Below are 17,838 nucleotides of genomic sequence, written 5' to 3' on the forward strand. Positions count from 1 at the left end.
ATTATAACGGTGTCCTTGGGAAACTGCTCCTTCCATTATTCCAAACTTAAGCTAACTCATTTTATCTTGGAGCTCTGATGGAAATGTCACCATTCTTTTTACCGTTTAACGCCCCGAATATATTTTTTTCTTCTTCATGCACTAACAACAAACTAACCTTGGGAAATGGTTGAAAAAAGAATCGACTCCATCTTTTTGATGAAAAGTTGCTGATAGCCACCAATAGCAAGTTAGCTAACCACTCGAGTAATGCAAAAAACAAACAGTGACGATAACAACAAGCCTGGTATAACTATTCATTAGTAAATGCTCGAAATTAATTCACACAATGAGAATAACTACCAAAATAAAATCAATTATAGACAAATTTGTATCCTGTTTCGTTCCATCGTTCTTCTTTGTTAAAAAGACCGTTGACACTCGATGATACGTCGATATTACTGCCACCTGTTGGCGATTGTTGGAACGACACACAGGTTCCGATTAAAATACACAAAATATCATTCAAAATATTTCCATGAAAAATTGAAAACTAAATAGTATAATTCGTAATCATATTGTAAATTATTTTTTTTCACAAACATACATGATATAATTAAACCAAGAAGTGAATCAAGATAAAAAGAGCATAGAATAGAATCCTACACATGTATTTTTCACAATTTTTAACAATTCATGAGCAGCTAATTTTTTTTGTAACATACAATTTTAGGAACAAATTAAGAAAAACTTTTCTTCATCACATTTTCAGTTCTGAACCAGGTCCCAGTGTATGTAAGGTCCAAAGAGACAGGTTTTGGCTGTTCCAGTGGGAGCGGATCCTTCTCCTGGGGAGGTCAAGAAACAGTCGTCATAAAACCGATGAGGAATCTGTTTGGAAACATCTTGCTGGCAGGATGAGGGAACTTGAAAGAGGGAAGAAGAAAAAAATGTAATTATAGCGTTAATTAACTGCGATGAATTCAAATGCAACCATGAAAACTTGAAATTTGTCAAACCTCCACAACCCACCTACTATCTGAAGTTTCTGCAAATTCTGCGGGCATTCTGCAGCCTCTCGGATTTTTTGCTCCAGATTCAGACATCTCCGCATGACAAGGAGAGCCAAACACAGCTGGAGGGCAAAGGTCAACACGCCCAGGACGATGATGATGTTATTATCTGTCGAGGAGAAAACAGAGATCGATTTTGCCTTTTCAACAAGATATTTGGAATACAATATATACAGTTAATGAAAAAGTCTACACACCCCTGTTTCAATACCAGGATTTTGTCATATTATAAAATGCGTGATGTGTTACCGACCATATGATGACATTTGTGGCATCGAGTCCCAGCGGGAGACCACGAGGTCCGAAAGGTCCTGAGTGGAGTTGCGGTTCTGGATGAGCTCCATTTGTCAAGCTCGTCACGATGCGCCGGCAGATGGAACGCCGAGAACCTTGGCAAGGCATGGATGAAGGTCACAAAGATTAGATGGCCGGGAAATGAATTCACAATATACTCACCATCTTTTCTATTTTCAAAGTTTATATTAACGTCACTGACATGTAACTAGTTGAATGCCAGCGGGTCAAACTCCAATGAACTTTGAGCGGAGTTCGACAATAAACTGAATTCACAGACATTGTAACATTTAACAGCTCTGTCCAGTTTGGTGACAAATATTTTTGTCAAAATTGACTAACCTTGCCAATGATGAAAAACTGCAGCACGTTGAAAGCTTCTCGACCCCCCCTCTCCTGTCCGAGCGTGTGTCGTTTGGAGTTCAACCCCAGCGGAGAAGCCACTCAAATCTCCTCATTAAAGTTCCCGAGAAGTTTGTTTTCCTGTTCGCTCCACATGAGGTCCCCCGTTTTTCATCTCGTTGGGAGGAGACAGCTGCGCGGTCACATTCATCGCAAGCATTCAGTCGTGAATGAGACACATCTTATTTGATATGGATTACAAATAGTTGAATAGTACACAGACTTAGTTAGAATGAGTAAACTATCCTGAGGACCTTGTTCAGTTTCCCTCAGGGTTGGGCGGGTGTACCGAGTAGGTAAGTGTCATGATGCATTGTAAACAATGGAGCGGAACGTTTGATGTCACTTTGACCTCAGATTAAACTTTGAACAGTTTGGTTTTAAATGCTTTCCTGTTTTTTTGGAGCTGGAATTTTGGTATAGTTATTGTCTCATTTTGTGAAGTTGACTTATGTTTTATTAGTATGGGCTCAAAAGCACCAAATTAAAGCATTTGTGTCATAAAGTTGGGAGTGAGCTCTAGTTTAAGATATAATTAGAAAAGTACTGGAGTGTCCCGTACGAAATGAGACACTGAACCTCCCACACACAAGTCTTATCCGGTGCAAAGCCCTCTAGCGGCTATTTAATGAACAGCATCAACAATGTTTTTTATCCTGGCGTAATCAGCATTTTTTATTTTTCTTATAACAGTGGCCAAACGTTTCGCCCCTGAGGGCTGCATACCAAAGTATCAAGAAATTATATATATATAAAGTAAAGTGGAGGTTAGTGGCATTATTGGAATTTTCTTTTGAACTAAAAAACAACAACAACAAAACTGTACCATCCTGTTATAACCAGCAGAGGGCGCTAGAGACCTCAGTTACTAAAGTTAAAAGATTGTTTTTTTTCTAAACGACACTAAATTTGTACAATATCATATGTTCATCTGACTGACTACAAGATACTGAATTTTAGTTATCATAAGGTTTAACACGTTAAAAACTTTTGTTACAATAAATATATATTTATAATATTACAAGTCCATATTTTCACGTGCAGAAGGTGTCAAACTGGCCACGCAATTTGCACCCATCCAAACAATCGTGTTTGTGTTGATGTCATCTTTGAACATGGAATAAAATATATCGGGACGGCAGTCGTGTCCTCTGGCAAAGATTACTCCTAAACAAGGTGTGCCGGCCTTCATGCAAATTCCATTTTGATTATTAAAAGCAGAGGACAGGGGAGGCAAACTGTTTTGTTCCCCATTAAGGCGACCCCTTCTCCCACTAAGAGGATTATCCCTGACACACGCGTGGGATTTACAGAAGGCTGTCAGGGGAGGATAATATCTGACATTTCTGCAATATCCTACATTTTGGCAGATTGAGAAATGAGTGCATGTGAGGTATGGCCGAGCAGCCAGCCGGTTATTGGAGACGGTGAATATTCCGACTTCCTCCGACTGTGTGAACCGTGTGACCCCGTTGGGACTCAAAAATCGCCGCCATCGATTTTATAGTCTGGCGTATAATTATGCGGTGAGTGTTAAATTCGCAGTAATGGCAGCCTCTTCCATTAAAACGTAATTAGCATGCTTCAGTTCAATATCTCAAGGGCACTGGAATCATTTATGCACAGTTTGATACGGGACGACATGTTCTTGTTTACTCTGAAGCCATAACACACCTTTTACAAGTGCCATATATATATATATATATATATATATATATATATATATATATATCTGCAATTTATATATATATATATAAATTGCAGATACACCAGATATTATAACCAGATACAGTAGTATACTAGGATTAAGTGCACTACAAAAAAAAACATTTTTAGTCACAATAATTTATGTTTTGATACAAGTTCAGGCATTTGAACACAAAAGGTGGAGCAACATTTGTAGACAGATAATATTAATACTCACAGGCATGTATTCTTTATCCTCTGCAAAGATCCACAACTATTACTCTGTACTTTTGTAATACATCAATTGCAGATACACCAGATATTATAACCAGATACAGTAGTATAGTAGGATTAAGAGCTCTACAAAAAAAAAAATGTTTGTCAGAAAAATGTATGCTTTGATACAACTTACAAGTTCGGGCATTTGAACACAAACGGTGAAGCAACACTTGTAGACAGATAACATGAATACTCACAGGCATGTATTCTTTATCCTCCGCAAAGATCGACAACTATTACTCTGTATTTTTGTAATACATTTGGATTGTATTTCACTTTTACAATAGAATCGCCGTTCTACGAAGATCCGAAGTGGTAGAGGCAAGCAAGATCATAAAGACATTCACATCCGATTTGTGCGATTCATCAAATCAAACACAAAAGGTTTTGTTCTATCCACTCCCCAGGGCGCAACCCAACCTTCTCATCGAACACACACAGTTAATCCGGTCGCTCGTTACTCCGACATTTCTCGGGTCAGTTTGCTTCCTCTTCTAATGTGCACGGGAAATAAATCTCAGCGGTGGAAGAAAGCTTTCCGATTCTAAATGTCATGGCAGCAGATGCCTGATAACAAGCGCTTGTAAACAACCTTGTAGGATTATTTGAACACAGGTACAGTACGTTCTTAGAAAGCGAGGCGTTATAATAAATTTTATTTTTACGCTGTTGCCGAGTAAACACGTCTGTTCGCTCCTCACTTCTCGTATTCTGTCACTGAGGTCATGTTTTTTTTGTTCTGCCTTGGCTGATAAATATAATTAGATGTGACGATTGCTTTCAACACAAGTTATTTTGGGGCGCTGGCTGGGCAGCTCATTTTGATAAGTTCTGATTCCTTTCAACTTTTGTGCGTCAGAGTGAGAGGAAAAAAAAATAAGACTGGAGCTTTTTTTTGAAGGTATTTCAAATAAACCTGAAATTGAGCAAGATTGTGTAAACCTTTGATATCCACTATACCTATAAATAGCACAATCGGACGACCTGATAAATTTGCAATTTTATACTTTTTTCTTTTCCACTGGCTTGGCGGAAGAAAAAAAAAAAAAAAGCCGATTTAGTCTAAACGAGCCTTTGGAGTATTTTGATTTTATTGAATGTGACGAGCAAAACCTCCTGGTCTGTCATTCAATATAATCTCATCCGGACACGCAAAGACTCTTTAAATCTCTTTTATCGGCAAATGTGATGGACGATATTATGAATAACTGTTAGGAGTGGGGGTTCAATGCACTTAGAATTCAATTAAAAGCATATGATGAGTCCTTGGTGGACCCATTTAAGTCAGTTGTAGCGAGAGAATTAGCCAACATGTGCAAAATCTATTTTAGCGCTGAGTAAGGTCAGTAAGTAAAACCGGAATGCATGCTTGGTAAACTGGATTTTTATTTGCAACGTTGCTTGAAATGTATTATTGATTAAAAAAAAAAAAAAAGAAAGAAAAACACCATGACCTAATGAAGGCCCTGCTCATTTGCATAAAATATTCCGGCTCGCTGTTTCTTTGTTTGCGCCTCCAAAAGTTTCGCAACATTTTCTCCTGCTAATATGATCTTTTCGGAAAGAATATTTCCAATTTTCCATTTGGTCGCTCGGCCCCCCCCTGCTTTTAAGTAACCCATTTGCGACACGCGGTTACTATATGTGAGTTTGCTTCCCTACTGAGGCGTCCTGATTACATAAACGCAGCACGGAATTGTTTGGTCTCGATCCAGTCCGAGAATATGAAAAGACACGACTTCTCATCCTTGATCTCCTTTCATAACCGACAGCCGTCAGCTTGAAAAAAAAAAAAAAAAAGTCTCGGCTTGGCCTCATTTGCGGCGTAAAATATGTTTCTCGCCAATATAAGGTGGATCAGGATTGTAGCGACGGGTCCTTATGGATTCGCCTCCTCCACCTAATACGATTGCTGTGGCAATTTCACAGACGATGTCCCTTGTGTTTATCCCTCCGAATGCTGCTCGCAAAAAAAAAACACACACACATTTTAATGAAGTGCAGTGTCAGCGCAAAGCTTCCCTGTTGTGCCACTCAAAGTGTCATTTGTAAATATTTCCAAACGTGTCACGGGATATAATCGTATTCCAGAGCGGCGAGCTTCGGCGTTTCCAAGGAAGCCACGGGAGGAAGAGGCCCGATATTTATACCTAACTAGCGTCGGCGCATTTTGGATATTAAAAAGCCGATCATTTCCTCGGAAAAGCAAATATGGTGTCCCACGTGCAAATGTTCCCCAAACTCCACCGAGGCGTTCATTTCCCTCACACGCTATTAATTTTTGATGCGTGTTTGACAAGCTTTCATTCATACCTCATGGAGGCAGAATAATAATCACACAAAAGGTTTTTTTGTTAATAAGCAGCAGGGCTGAATGGGGGGGGGCTTGCTAGCAGTTGTTAATAAAAAATAAAAAAAAAGAATAAAAAATGAAATAAATCACACAAACGATCTCCTTTAAGACTATTCTGAGGGTAGAGTCAGAACAAGGTGAATGAACCAGATAAGCTCGAATTAAACAGTAGGCATCATTTGCCAAATGGTACCATTACACAAAATGTGTTCACATTAACGTTGCTATTTCAGCAATACGACTCCCACTTTCATTAAACTTTCTCCAACGTTTGACTTATTGCCCGTCAGGAAATTATTACATTTTAGGACTCGGGACTGAGAAGATTAATGCGCCCTGGTGGATATTGATCGAAGCGGCGTTCGTTAAAACTTAAGCGGAGTGGTCATGTGCCTTCACGTTATGACCTTGCTAAAATGTTGTTGCGTGGTAGAATCTTTTAAGTTTTAGCACCCGTCATAACTCTGAAAATGATGCTCCTCTTTGGGTATTACAGTACTATGAGTCAGCATTTGTGCAAATGTACCGTATTTTCCGCACTATAAGGCGCACCGGATTATAAAGCACATCGGATATTTAACTCAAAGGTTAATGCAATCACAATATGGTAACACTCGAAATAGTGAAAACAATAACAATAGATCAATCACACAACACACAAAATAAACACGTAAAGCTTACTTTAATAAATCAATCCTAATCCACGAATCCATATTGGTCCATATATAAAGCGCACTGGATTATAAAGCACACTGAGAAAATTTGAGGTTTTTAGGTGCGCCTTATAGTGCGGAAAATACGATACACTGTAAATTTTGGATGCTAACAGATAGACTCAACCTCAAAATTAAGGAAAACAAATGTTATGATGTTATTGCTTGGTTTAACAACATTACACCACTGTCCTTCTTCAGTTGGCCACCAGGGGGCGGCACACGAGGACGACTACATGCCTGTGATAAGTGTTTATATTGTCTGTCTACATGTATTGCGACACCGATTGTGTAACACGGCCACTACGGATGCTATTCATGAGCCTGTCTATGGTGTTTTGTATTGTGTGTTAGCATTAAGCTAGTAGGGAAAACTAATACAAATCTTTGTTGTTTAAAATACAGAATATATGATTCAATTAATGATCAGTTCTTTTTGTTTTAGGTTTAGTTTGACAAAGTCCATCTGTTTGAGGCAATTAACAGTTATTGACAGTCTCCCAAATTGCCGCTTGTTGCTAAGTGAGCTCCATCTGCCGCCGCTATCGCATCATACGCAATAGTGAGAGTATTATGGGACCCGGTCTTTAGAAGTCAACATATTAAGATGTGAAAAACATCTCGTCCCTTGGAGAGTTATTTCCAGCTTGGTCCCTATGGGAGCCATCAAGGCGTCTCCATTTAACAACAGCCAATTTCCCCATCACTTTTGAAAGCATCGTACTTTTGGAAAAGGCTCCGTGTGTCCTCTCTGCCACTGTACAATCACGTTAAGTGTTTTTTTTTAACAAAATAAAGCGTAAAAAAAAAAGGTTTTAAGGTTTCCCTTTTTCAGTAGCAAATGAATGGGCCCTTAAGAGGATTTTTGGAAAATTGTGATTTGCTGACTCACTAAGAGGTTATTTGCCATGCTTTAAATCCTTCTGATGTAACCTTACTTTTCATTTGATCACCCAAGCGGACTTTATTTCCACGTGGTGCTTAAAATAATGACTTTCTGGAGGCACAAAGCAATACACAGCCTCTAAAACGTAACCTTTTATTTTAAAATACCACACTCGTGACGATGTCTATGTGCATTCAAATGGGACATCAAAAATGTAAGATGGTGCGGACAGGACATGTGATGAAGCAATACAAGCTTTCTGGCACCTTGGAAACGACACCACAGAGCTAAAAATATCAGACAAAGGGAGAATGTAGGTCACACCTTTTTCTCATTGGTTGACACCACTCGGGCCCGAATGACACTTCACTCTGCTGCCTTTCTTTTCTCGCGTACTTAGGGTCAATCGTTCCAACAGTTCGTTTTCTTGGGTTGCTTTTCATTCTGAAGCGAAACAAAGTGCAATTGGAAACACCAAGCGGTCATTTTTGACCTTCGCTCTTCGACATTTCGTACATCCAATAAGTCTACACACCCCCGTTCAAATACTTTAAGTTAATAAAAAAATAGACCAATGTGATTTCTAATGATAATGCACTTTGTTAACATGGTTATGTTAGTTAACTTTTTTTTTTTAAATATGAACGTCCCAGTAATGTTTATGAGTACAATAAAGCATGCTAATATGATAGCCATGAAGACTTCTTTTAATTCAACTTACTTACTCCATTGGGTTGTTACTAAGACATCTCACGAAACAATTACATCACGAGACATACAAAAATGAGCATGAATGAACTCCTGGAGAAACTTCCACCAGAAAGAATCGATTAATCTCGTTCTTACTGGTGAGCGCTACATTGCTCCAACTTATTAAAGCAGTCATGTGATCCAGTAGCGATGGTAGAGCCTTGTTCCTTTCTTCGTGTGGAATAACTCGAAGACACCGCAGACGTGGTTTGATCTATAATAGAACAAGTTTGGATTGGTTTCCGTGCCGCTGTTCGCTGTCAGACTGGAGTGTGACTGTTCCGCCACCTGCATTTCCATCCTCTTTGTGATTTTTGCTGTTGTATCTTTTCCATATCGAGTCTTCTTACAAGCACAGGCAAGATATTGGTCAAATTGGTTAAACGCGACCCGAAAAAATGTCGGGGAAATTGGACTTTCGGGTGACATTTCAGGATGACCCTTAAATGGCTAAATTGAGTCTTATGACTTGAGTCGGTAGAATCATTTGATTACACATAATGAGCAGATTGATACACTGGCTACTATGGCTACAGCTGGGCCACATGCTAACCATTAGCAAGTGCACAGCTAGCCATCATAGTAGATGATGATGTTTTGCTATACCATGAGGGCTGAGTCTGTGAGGGTCTGCCCCACTGTCCTGCTTCCATTTTTAAGAATTCCCTCAGTGGTAGCTTGACTCGTGTTGATAACTGGTGACTTTGCTCCAGTGCTATCGCAGTCCTCCATTTGGGGCTCTAGGAACGCGACCCTTTTTCCATTGGACCTCCGCTGCCCCGACTCAAGTTCCCTGGGGTCCGAACAGAGGACGAGAGCTCGTCCTCCGCAGCCTCCCGGGGCCCCGCCCCTGTTGTCCCTGCACCGACACGGCGTCAGGTAGAGGTAGAGGAGCACCAGTATGATGCTGATCACGCAGGAAGCCAGGGTGGTGAAAGCCGTATTGAAATGCTCGCCTCCGCCTCCATGGGCCAAGCCGCTGGGGGCGACGGAGCTCATGTTTCCCACGACCACGTTGACCTCGGGAGATGCGTCCGGGTCGTAGCGGCGTCCGCGGGCTGCCACGCATGCGTATGCGCCGGAATCCTCCAACAGCGCTCCTCTTATCTCCAAGGTGCCATTAGGGAGGACTGCGAGGTGAGCGCCTGCCTCCGCTGCTGATAGTATCGTTTTAGGGGTCACCCAGAACACAGCCGGATCTTTCACGGCGGGCGAAGCAAAGCCCGGGCATGTCAACCACAACCATTGACCCGGATCCACTCGGTAACTTCCCGCCTCGTTGGACACCTCTTCGTCCAGGCTACAATTCACCTTGGGGCTTACAGTCTCCCTACACGGGTAGTCATCTTCAAAGTCCAACAGGGGGCGATACTGCTTCCACGTCCAGTACTCAAGAAGAGCCAGTAAAGCACAGTCACACCTAAGAGGGTTTCCCTGCAAATAAATTCCGCCATGTTGGCTCAGAGAAAGCAGAGTGCGGACATCCAAGCTGGCGAGCCTGTTGGCTGACACGTCGAGAAAGGTCAAGTTGCGAGGCCCACCTCCATCCCAAAGATTTACGGGAAGTGATGTCAGTCTGTTTCCAGACAGGTAGAGTTTCACCAGACTATGGAGACCACTAAAGGAGTTAGGATTGATTCGAGCAATCTGGTTACCAAACAGCAGCAGCTCTCTGAGCTGCGTCAGGCCGGTAAAGATAGACGAATTGACCTCTGATAGATTGTTGGAGGAGAGGTCCAAGTGGAGGAGATGAGGTGTCACGGCGAAAGCGTTGGCTTCAATCTGGCTGATGCGATTGCGGCCGAGGAGCAGAGCGGCGAGCCGCTCCAACGGCCGCGTTGTCCAATCAGTGGGAATGGCGGCCAGGGAATTGTGGCTCAGGTCTAAGCGGGTGGCGTAGTCAGGGAGGTCGAGGGGTAGGCTGGATAGATTACAGCCGCTGCAAGAAACAATATCGCTAGTGCAAATGCAGCCGGGCGGGCACGTGAGGGTCCAAGGAGGGAAGCCGAGACACAGTGTGAGCAGCAGGGCCACCGCCGCGGGGTCGACGCTGCTCCGGCTCAATAGATGCGACGCGATGACACGCATCCTGCTTTTCCCCCTCAGGGCTGAGTCTCAGCTTGCCGTCTCACGTGCTTTACACATGTCATGCGTTGGAAGGAGAGCTGAGGAAGAATCACACCAATTTGGATGTCATCATTTTGATCAACTGCTGTTGATTCGATTTTAAAATCCGCCGACTAGTTCAACCAATCACTGGATGCTTTGTGTCGCGGGGTACGTTCGAGGTATTTTCATGGAATAACAGACTCCGAGGTCTGCAGACTCGGATCAATTCGTGGATCCCACAGTTCGAAGCGAACATGGTGACGCGGTATTTAGCTGTTATGCTGCTTGCGAATGAAATAAACTGCCGAGCAGAGTGAAGTGCAAATACTTTTGAATCCAGAGAGGCAATCCTTCGAGTTGCCCTGTGTTTGAAATCTGCTATATAAATAAATAAAGCTGCCTTGCCTATTATAGCGAATGCTGCCTGGTTGTTTATTTCAGCCGCCATTCGTGTTTACACTAGCGCTCGTGCAACAGCTGTGTTCAGGTACAAGTAAAGTCAATGTGTTTCTTTCTGTTTTGGTATTTTGATACAGATGACTAAGGGAATTGGCATCCTTAGACTTTCATATATTGTAGATAAGAGAATGTTTCTTCATCATTTTAATTGAAGTCAAAATCAATTTCCATCGCAAGATGCATTAGCAAGTATCCGTACTCGGTATCGGGTATTACTAAAACGCAAGTACTTGTTCCGATAAAAATAGCATCGATGCATCCCTAGCTGCGCCCCAATGAGGGGTGAAAAGTCAAACAATTAGCATTAGCTTCTGTTTGTATTTTCTGATGGATAAGAAATATTAATTTCTCATTCCTCTCTTACAATCAAACTGCACACAGTTGTTTTAAAAGTGCTTTACAAAAGCAGTTTGGAATACAACTCTGTCAGACCCAGGAAAATTAATATTAGGAGGAACTGACCAACTCCGCACCCTTGGCTTGTCGTGGAAATAAACACCGGAGAAAAAAAAACGGAAAATACAAAGCCGCTGCCTGCTCACCTTGACGCCCACGCAGCTGCTGCCTGTTCAAACAGACATCCTCTCGTCCACGTTAGCTTGTGGATCCGTGCTCCGACCGCATGATCCTCCTTCGTGGCTCTCAAAGCCGGCTGGGTTTGGTCCCCCGGCGCAACATTGCGCGAGCCTCAAAAAAGCAGACAGCCGGCTGGCGTGCGCGATGGGGAGGAAGGAGAGAGGGGGGGAAAGCTGCCAATGAACTGTTCACCTGCAGGTCGACTTGCGTGACGCCAGTGGGAGGGGACGGATAGGGGCGATGGCAAGACGGGAAGCCACCGCAGCACAACATCGCACGCACGCGGCTGGAGTGGAGTGACGGAAAAAAAAAAAAAAAGCTGCAGCTGCACAGCGCGGCCGCGATTAGCACAACAAAACGCAAGGTCGATCGCAATTATTGATGCTTTTTAAACTTTTGGACCGCCGTCAAAAAGAGTAGTGTAGTAGGTCTAAGTGTTCACAAAAATGTTCAATTGGAATAAAAGCCTACACACACAATTTAGGCAGTCTTTACGATAGTAACCGAATACCTCACGTCACAATTATAGAAAGTCGACTTTATGTGTCGAGCACGTTATACACAGGGCAGCTAAAATAGTTTACGAACGAAAAAAGTCGTACACGAATGAACATTCCGGCTCAATGACGTTTGAAATCGGATTGATTAAAGAAACCGCCTCACAGACAACATCATTGGTTGATTCCGAACGCCCTGAGGCATATTAAATCATCATGGCGGCGCTGAAATCTGATTAAACAATCCAAAATTTGCCAAAAATTGATAATGGATGGATTGAAATTGGAATCGAAGAGAACTTCCAATAATGACACCCCGAGAATGATGCTGTTGGTTAAGTCCAAGTGATGCAACCACGCATTGATGACCCCCGCGTGATAAGCAGCAGTGGGAAATGGCGTTATACGCTTAATGGTGTCTTTTCAGGGAGGATTTGCCCCATTAAAGATACCATCATCTCAATTAAACATGTGTGCCCTTGAAGACTCCTCGTTCCAGGACTCAACCCCCCCGCGCCGCAGTCTCATTATTTACACTGGAGGTTACACAATGTTATAGAAGAATCTATCGGGCTCTGGGCAAACAAGCCAAGCTAATGTTTTTTTTTTTTTTTTAGCTGACTGGAGACAGAACACTTCAAGCGTGGAAAAAAACTCTCGCAGTTTCGTTCCGAGCTTCCTGTTTATTTACGTCAAAGGGAAAATTGATAGCTTTCATAAACAGCATTTGCATTTGTACAATTCATCACAGTTTGAAGCCTCCTCTTTAGTCCCCCATTGTGTCCATCGAGTCCACCGCACGCAAACAAAAACCCAGCGAAAAATTCATCAAAATTGCCTTTGCAGAAGGATGAATCCGTCTCATTAGCTGCGAACGATGATGAGAATGAGGCCGATCCCTTATTACTGACTTCGGTCTAATCACGACGCGCTGGTAATTATGAGCTTTCAACCCAGGACACCGTGACAAGACAAATGGCTGTATGTTTCCATGGCGCCGGCCATCAAAAAGGAAAGCCATTGGGGGAATGCCAGAGTGTCCATCTTTCCCGGGCAGAATGATTGCTGATACTTAAAGGAGTGGAGACATCGATAATAACCTGTTTGAAATGCTGGAGGGGAAGCAGCTTGATGGATTCGAAGAATACGGTGCGTCAAAAATCAAACGTGTTTGCGATGAGCCACGTCCTTCCTTACCTGGGGGATAATTGTAGATTATTTGGCATATGTCTGGTTTAAATATAGTCACTGATTATACGGTGAAGGCAGGTATGACTCGAGTTACTCACGTACTAATTCAAAATATGCGAGATTTGAGAAGGGCATCTCTTTATTTATAGTTTGTCTAAACTCCCATCGAAAAAAAAATCGTATACAACCCAAAGAGTTAGCGACGATGATGCAACGTTCCACATGCTTCGAATTATTGTTGCCCTTAGTGCACCGAGCTGCTGCGAGGCATCTTTGCGGTGCGTTTGAGTGCATGTATAAGTGTTTGTCTACATCAAACGCCGATGCTTTCACTTCACCCGCCGACGTTTTGACCCCCGCAGCAATTCCTTTCCCCATTCAAAAGCTTTCTGCCACCGGCTTTGAGATGCTGTGCGGGTATAAATAATGCACGGTGGCGGTTGCGCACGGCGGTTTTGTCCATTGGGATGTTAAGGATCAGCACTTTGGTGACCATTTGGAAATGTGAATCGTACCGTTGGTAATGTCCATACTGTGTGATTGTCCCACAAGAGTCAAAGTGACTCCATTTTAGCTTAGAAGGGGGGGGGGAGAGGGGGTCACTGCCATCATACTTTAAATTGTCTGAAAGTTTGATACGGAATAAAATCACCACTACGAATGCAAAATGATTTTTTCGAAATGTATTATGTCTGACAGATTAAACCAGTTATATAGTAGGGAAAAGAAAGAAAAGAACATTTATGTTATGGTAAAAGGGTGACAAAATCAACGAGTTCAAGCAGTTTATCTGTCGAATAAACCCCCAAAAGATGTTTTAAAATTAAGGCCCACCGAGGATTTAATAGGTGGTGCGATACCGCCCTCATGTGGAGATTGAAGGTATTGCACTGTCATTTGCTGGCTTTTTTCAAATTGCACAGGCTTTTATTTTTCTGTCGCAAAAAGTGTTTTGCTGGGTGTGATTTTCCCTGAAAGTGATGTTGACACACACGGGCGTCATTTATCATGCTATCATGCGTTCCGCCTTGACCCAAAGTTCGGTGACTCAGGTTAGGGAGTTCAAATTCGGGAAGTCAGACGCCCTTGAATGTAACACGGCGAAAGATCCTATTTTGTTGACTTATCTTTGGATTCCACTTAGTGCGGAGTGGGAGTACGTTTGCCCGCCTGCACAGCGGCAGGGTGAAAGGGTCAAAGCCGAAAATACCGTGTCGACAGGGAAGTGGAGGTGGCCGAGTTGCACGAGGGAAGAATTCGGATCCTCGCACATCTTGTTAGGAAGCGTGTCATCTGAAAAGCTCAGGAAACAATAACATTCTTGCTCGGGGGGGGGGGGGGACTGGTCGTGCCCTCGAGCCCTCCTCTCAGACAAAAGCTTGAGAAGGAAAAAATGTTTTTTGATAAGACACGGACGCTAGGAAACCTTTCCAGAGGCCCTCTTCAATTGTTCGATGGAAAAGTACAGGGACTTGGCTGGAGACCAAAACGCCCGCTTGCATGTCGGTCGGCCTCCAGAGCGCCAATGCAATTTGGGCAAACAACCGGCGCATGACGCCCTGTCGGACAAATCCCCCGTTTGTCCGCTTGACAAGGGACACTTTCATATTGAGTCGCGGCGGCGTGCTGGGAAAACCTGCAGACTGATTGCAGGCAATTCCAGCGAAAACAGCTCGAGACAAAAAAGAGATGAACCGAGCTGTCCTTCTAGTCGCTGAAGCAGAAGAACACCAGACAACAAACTCCAACGGCTCACATGACAAGTGAGCCACACGCAGGGAAAAATAGCCGAAGGCTATTTTTGCGTTTGAAATTGGTCGACTTGTTTGGCTAATATTTCAAACCTGGGGCGCTGTGACCTTATGACTTTATTTAGAAGTCATTATCCAGGAATATGTCATTTTAAAATGTAAATGAGATTCAGAACGTGTCCAAACACATCTCCGCTGTGTTCCTCAAAGAAGAAATAAAGCAAACAATAACAAAGCTGGCAACAATGAGGATTGAGGGGGTGGGGGGGGGACCTCAAGCTGCGTCATAACTGACAAACAACTTTCGCCCATCTGCACATGTCCGGCACAATTAAGTGACACGTGCGCACCGCGGTGGTGGTCCTTCAAAACCGGATGACCGTTGGGTGCCTGTTTGGGTCGGCCGAGGTACCCCCATTAACGCGGAGGGGAATCAAAACGGTCCAAAAAAACACATTGCGTAACGGGTTATGTAAGGGGCTTCAGAAAATTAATAGTTGAAGCGGAGAAGTGGAAGAATTGGCAAATGATGTCGAGGCCTAGCACGAGGGGCACCCCGGATGCTTTCGGGGAGGGGTTATCACTGAGCCCCGAAAGAACTGCTAATGAATCCAAAGCTGCTAATGAAGCAGAAGATAGATATTAGCAAAACACAAAAAAATAACAATAGCGAGAGACGTGGCGCTACCTCGAGAATACTTTCCTAATCCGCCGCTAACGTTATACTTCACAGGAGGTTGCATCCATCTTGTCTTAACTGTTGGGTTGTTCATCAGCCTGTGCCTCAAAGCATTTTTTTTTTGGTCTTCTTTAATAGGCTACGCCATTCCGAACCATCAATCTGACTTGTTTACTGCTAGCGAATAACGCTGGGCAGTAATGGAAGAAGATCCATTCATGGAATCAAAGCCACAGGGAGAGGAAATGGATGTCTTATGTTTACGATTTTTTACATTTAAACATGCCATACTCCTAAGACACGTGTATCTCAAATCATCTTTCCCTATTGAAATAAATGGAAATGCCATTTATCCGTTCCAGGCTCCTCATAAAACATCAACAATTTTTTTTCAAATGCGTTTTGAGGAGAATTAATAGCTCCCTACAGGATTGTCCTGTAAAGACGATCGGAGACGATTGAAAAAGCCCAAATCTTCCATTTCCAAACCAAACAGCGTCATTAACTCACGTCTACCAACACAATCGGAACGTAAACAAAAATCTCACACGTTTCAGAGATAACATCACAGAATTCTTCCTGTTTCCAAGATAAGAAGCAATGACGCCAATCTCACTTGTTCTTGTGTTAATGGCCGACAACATTCCTGCGCACGGAATATCCCCGATAACGCTTCCCCCTGCAGTGGACTCACTCAGCAAGATGACATTGGAATCTTTCAATTGAGTTCCATATAGAATAAAAGTGAATTCTTATTTAACTTTGGCAAACTAAATATTATTCTCATAGTAATTGGCATTTGGGCCTATTTTGAAGGCTATTTTTAGGAGATTGAAGACTTTATGAGGGAAAAAAAATAAAATACCCATCTGGACAAACAGTCATTTGCCAGAGGTGAGAAGTCTGTTGGAGACTGTGATCTTTCCAATTTAAGTGAGTCAAACAGAGAAGAAAAACACCAATTGCTTGTACGGGTGGGCCCTCCTGTGTTGTCAAGTCAATGCGAAAACAGCAGCAGATGTGGTTCTTTGGAAAAAAGAAAAAAGAACGGGGTGATTACGGCACAATAAGCTTTTTTTTTAAATCCCCAAGACCGGTAATTGTTTAATTGGAGTCATTTATGTGTTCAAGAGATCATCGATTCGTACGAGGGATCGCTGTCCAAGTTATATAAGTCTGACTTTTGTTTGACCGGCTTACTCAACATGGTGTAAAAATCAAAGAAATGTTCTGCTCTAAAGTTTATGCAAACAACCACTGGTCACTATTACACACTATTATGCAAGTGTTGTCTGTGTTTGCTCAGAACATTTTTTTTTCATATGCTGTACTAACTTACCAGTTGACGTAATAAAAAAAAAGGATTTTTGGCATCATTCTTTTTTTTTTTTCAAATTATTTAACAAATGACAACTGCTATTACTACTATCATTCCTTTCTGGTGACCTCAAATGATCCGGAGAGCATATCATCCGCAGCGCCAGAATATTTAATCGGTGTCAGCTGAAGAAATCGTGCTCTCATGTGAGACGTTATTTCCGTGGAGCGATTTTGAGCGTGACATGACAATTATTTCTGATTTAAGCCACCAAAGTTGATAGCGGAGATTTCCGTGGGTCCCGAGAATTGCTCGTCCTTGCCTATTTTTAGTTAAAAAAGTTCACAGTTGGTTCTTTAGTGAAATTTGAAGCTCAAAATGTTTACTATCTACCAAACAGCTGCTTGTTGTGAATTTTGTGGCCACGCCGCCTCGCACTCTCCAATTTTTCCGTGCAAGTCTGGAAAAGAATCGTCCGAGCGCGGTCTTGTCTCTCGAAAAACGTGTTCGTCGTGTTATACGTAAGTTCAGAGTGACAATGGACTTTTAAAAATAGGACTATCCCTCGCAATATCCAAAATTCTATTCTCGGTTCTGTTAACTAAAGGCAAATTTAATAAACAGCCACCATTTGTACTGTGAAGATTATTTCCTTCTGTTCTTAAGTCCTGTAAGTGAGTCATCCTTCCTTAGCTTTCCCTTACGGAATGCCCCTCTTCCCTCCAATGTGGCCAGACGGAATGTAAACAAAAGCGACCCTCTCCTCGGACTATTTTTAATTCCCTTTAAAAAGTTTGGATTGGATAATCCGAAGCAACAATTAAGATTACTCAAAGATATTTG

At 42.5% G+C, this 17,838-nt stretch overlaps 1 protein-coding gene across 11 annotated transcripts in view; it reads right to left on the reverse strand.

The window, feature by feature from the left end:
- LOC133145194 (zinc finger protein 835-like) overlaps positions 1–17,838 on the reverse strand; it is a 43,881-nt gene that overhangs the window by 3,435 nt on the left and 22,608 nt on the right. For 2 of the 11 annotated variants that reach the window (XM_061268410.1, XM_061268414.1), the window contains 4 exons: positions 1,689–1,881; positions 1,306–1,441; positions 1,012–1,161; positions 158–905 (listed from right to left, as the gene is read on the reverse strand). The exons of 2 other annotated variants lie outside the window; for them this stretch is intronic. In XM_061268410.1, coding sequence (XP_061124394.1) covers positions 158–191 — 34 coding nt within the window. In that variant the 5' untranslated portion in view covers positions 192–905; positions 1,012–1,161; positions 1,306–1,441; positions 1,689–1,881. Of the gene's footprint in view, positions 1–157; positions 906–1,011; positions 1,162–1,305; positions 1,442–1,688; positions 2,507–3,672; positions 3,795–3,910; positions 4,532–7,989; positions 8,110–17,838 lie in introns of those variants that run through there. 7 more of the 11 variants (XM_061268413.1, XM_061268411.1, XM_061268412.1 and 4 more) reach the window with 7 other exon arrangements.

The sequence above is a fragment of the Syngnathus typhle genome, linkage group LG21 (assembly GCF_033458585.1).
Source record: "Syngnathus typhle isolate RoL2023-S1 ecotype Sweden linkage group LG21, RoL_Styp_1.0, whole genome shotgun sequence".
In the NCBI taxonomy this organism is placed as follows: Eukaryota; Metazoa; Chordata; class Actinopteri; order Syngnathiformes; family Syngnathidae; genus Syngnathus; species Syngnathus typhle.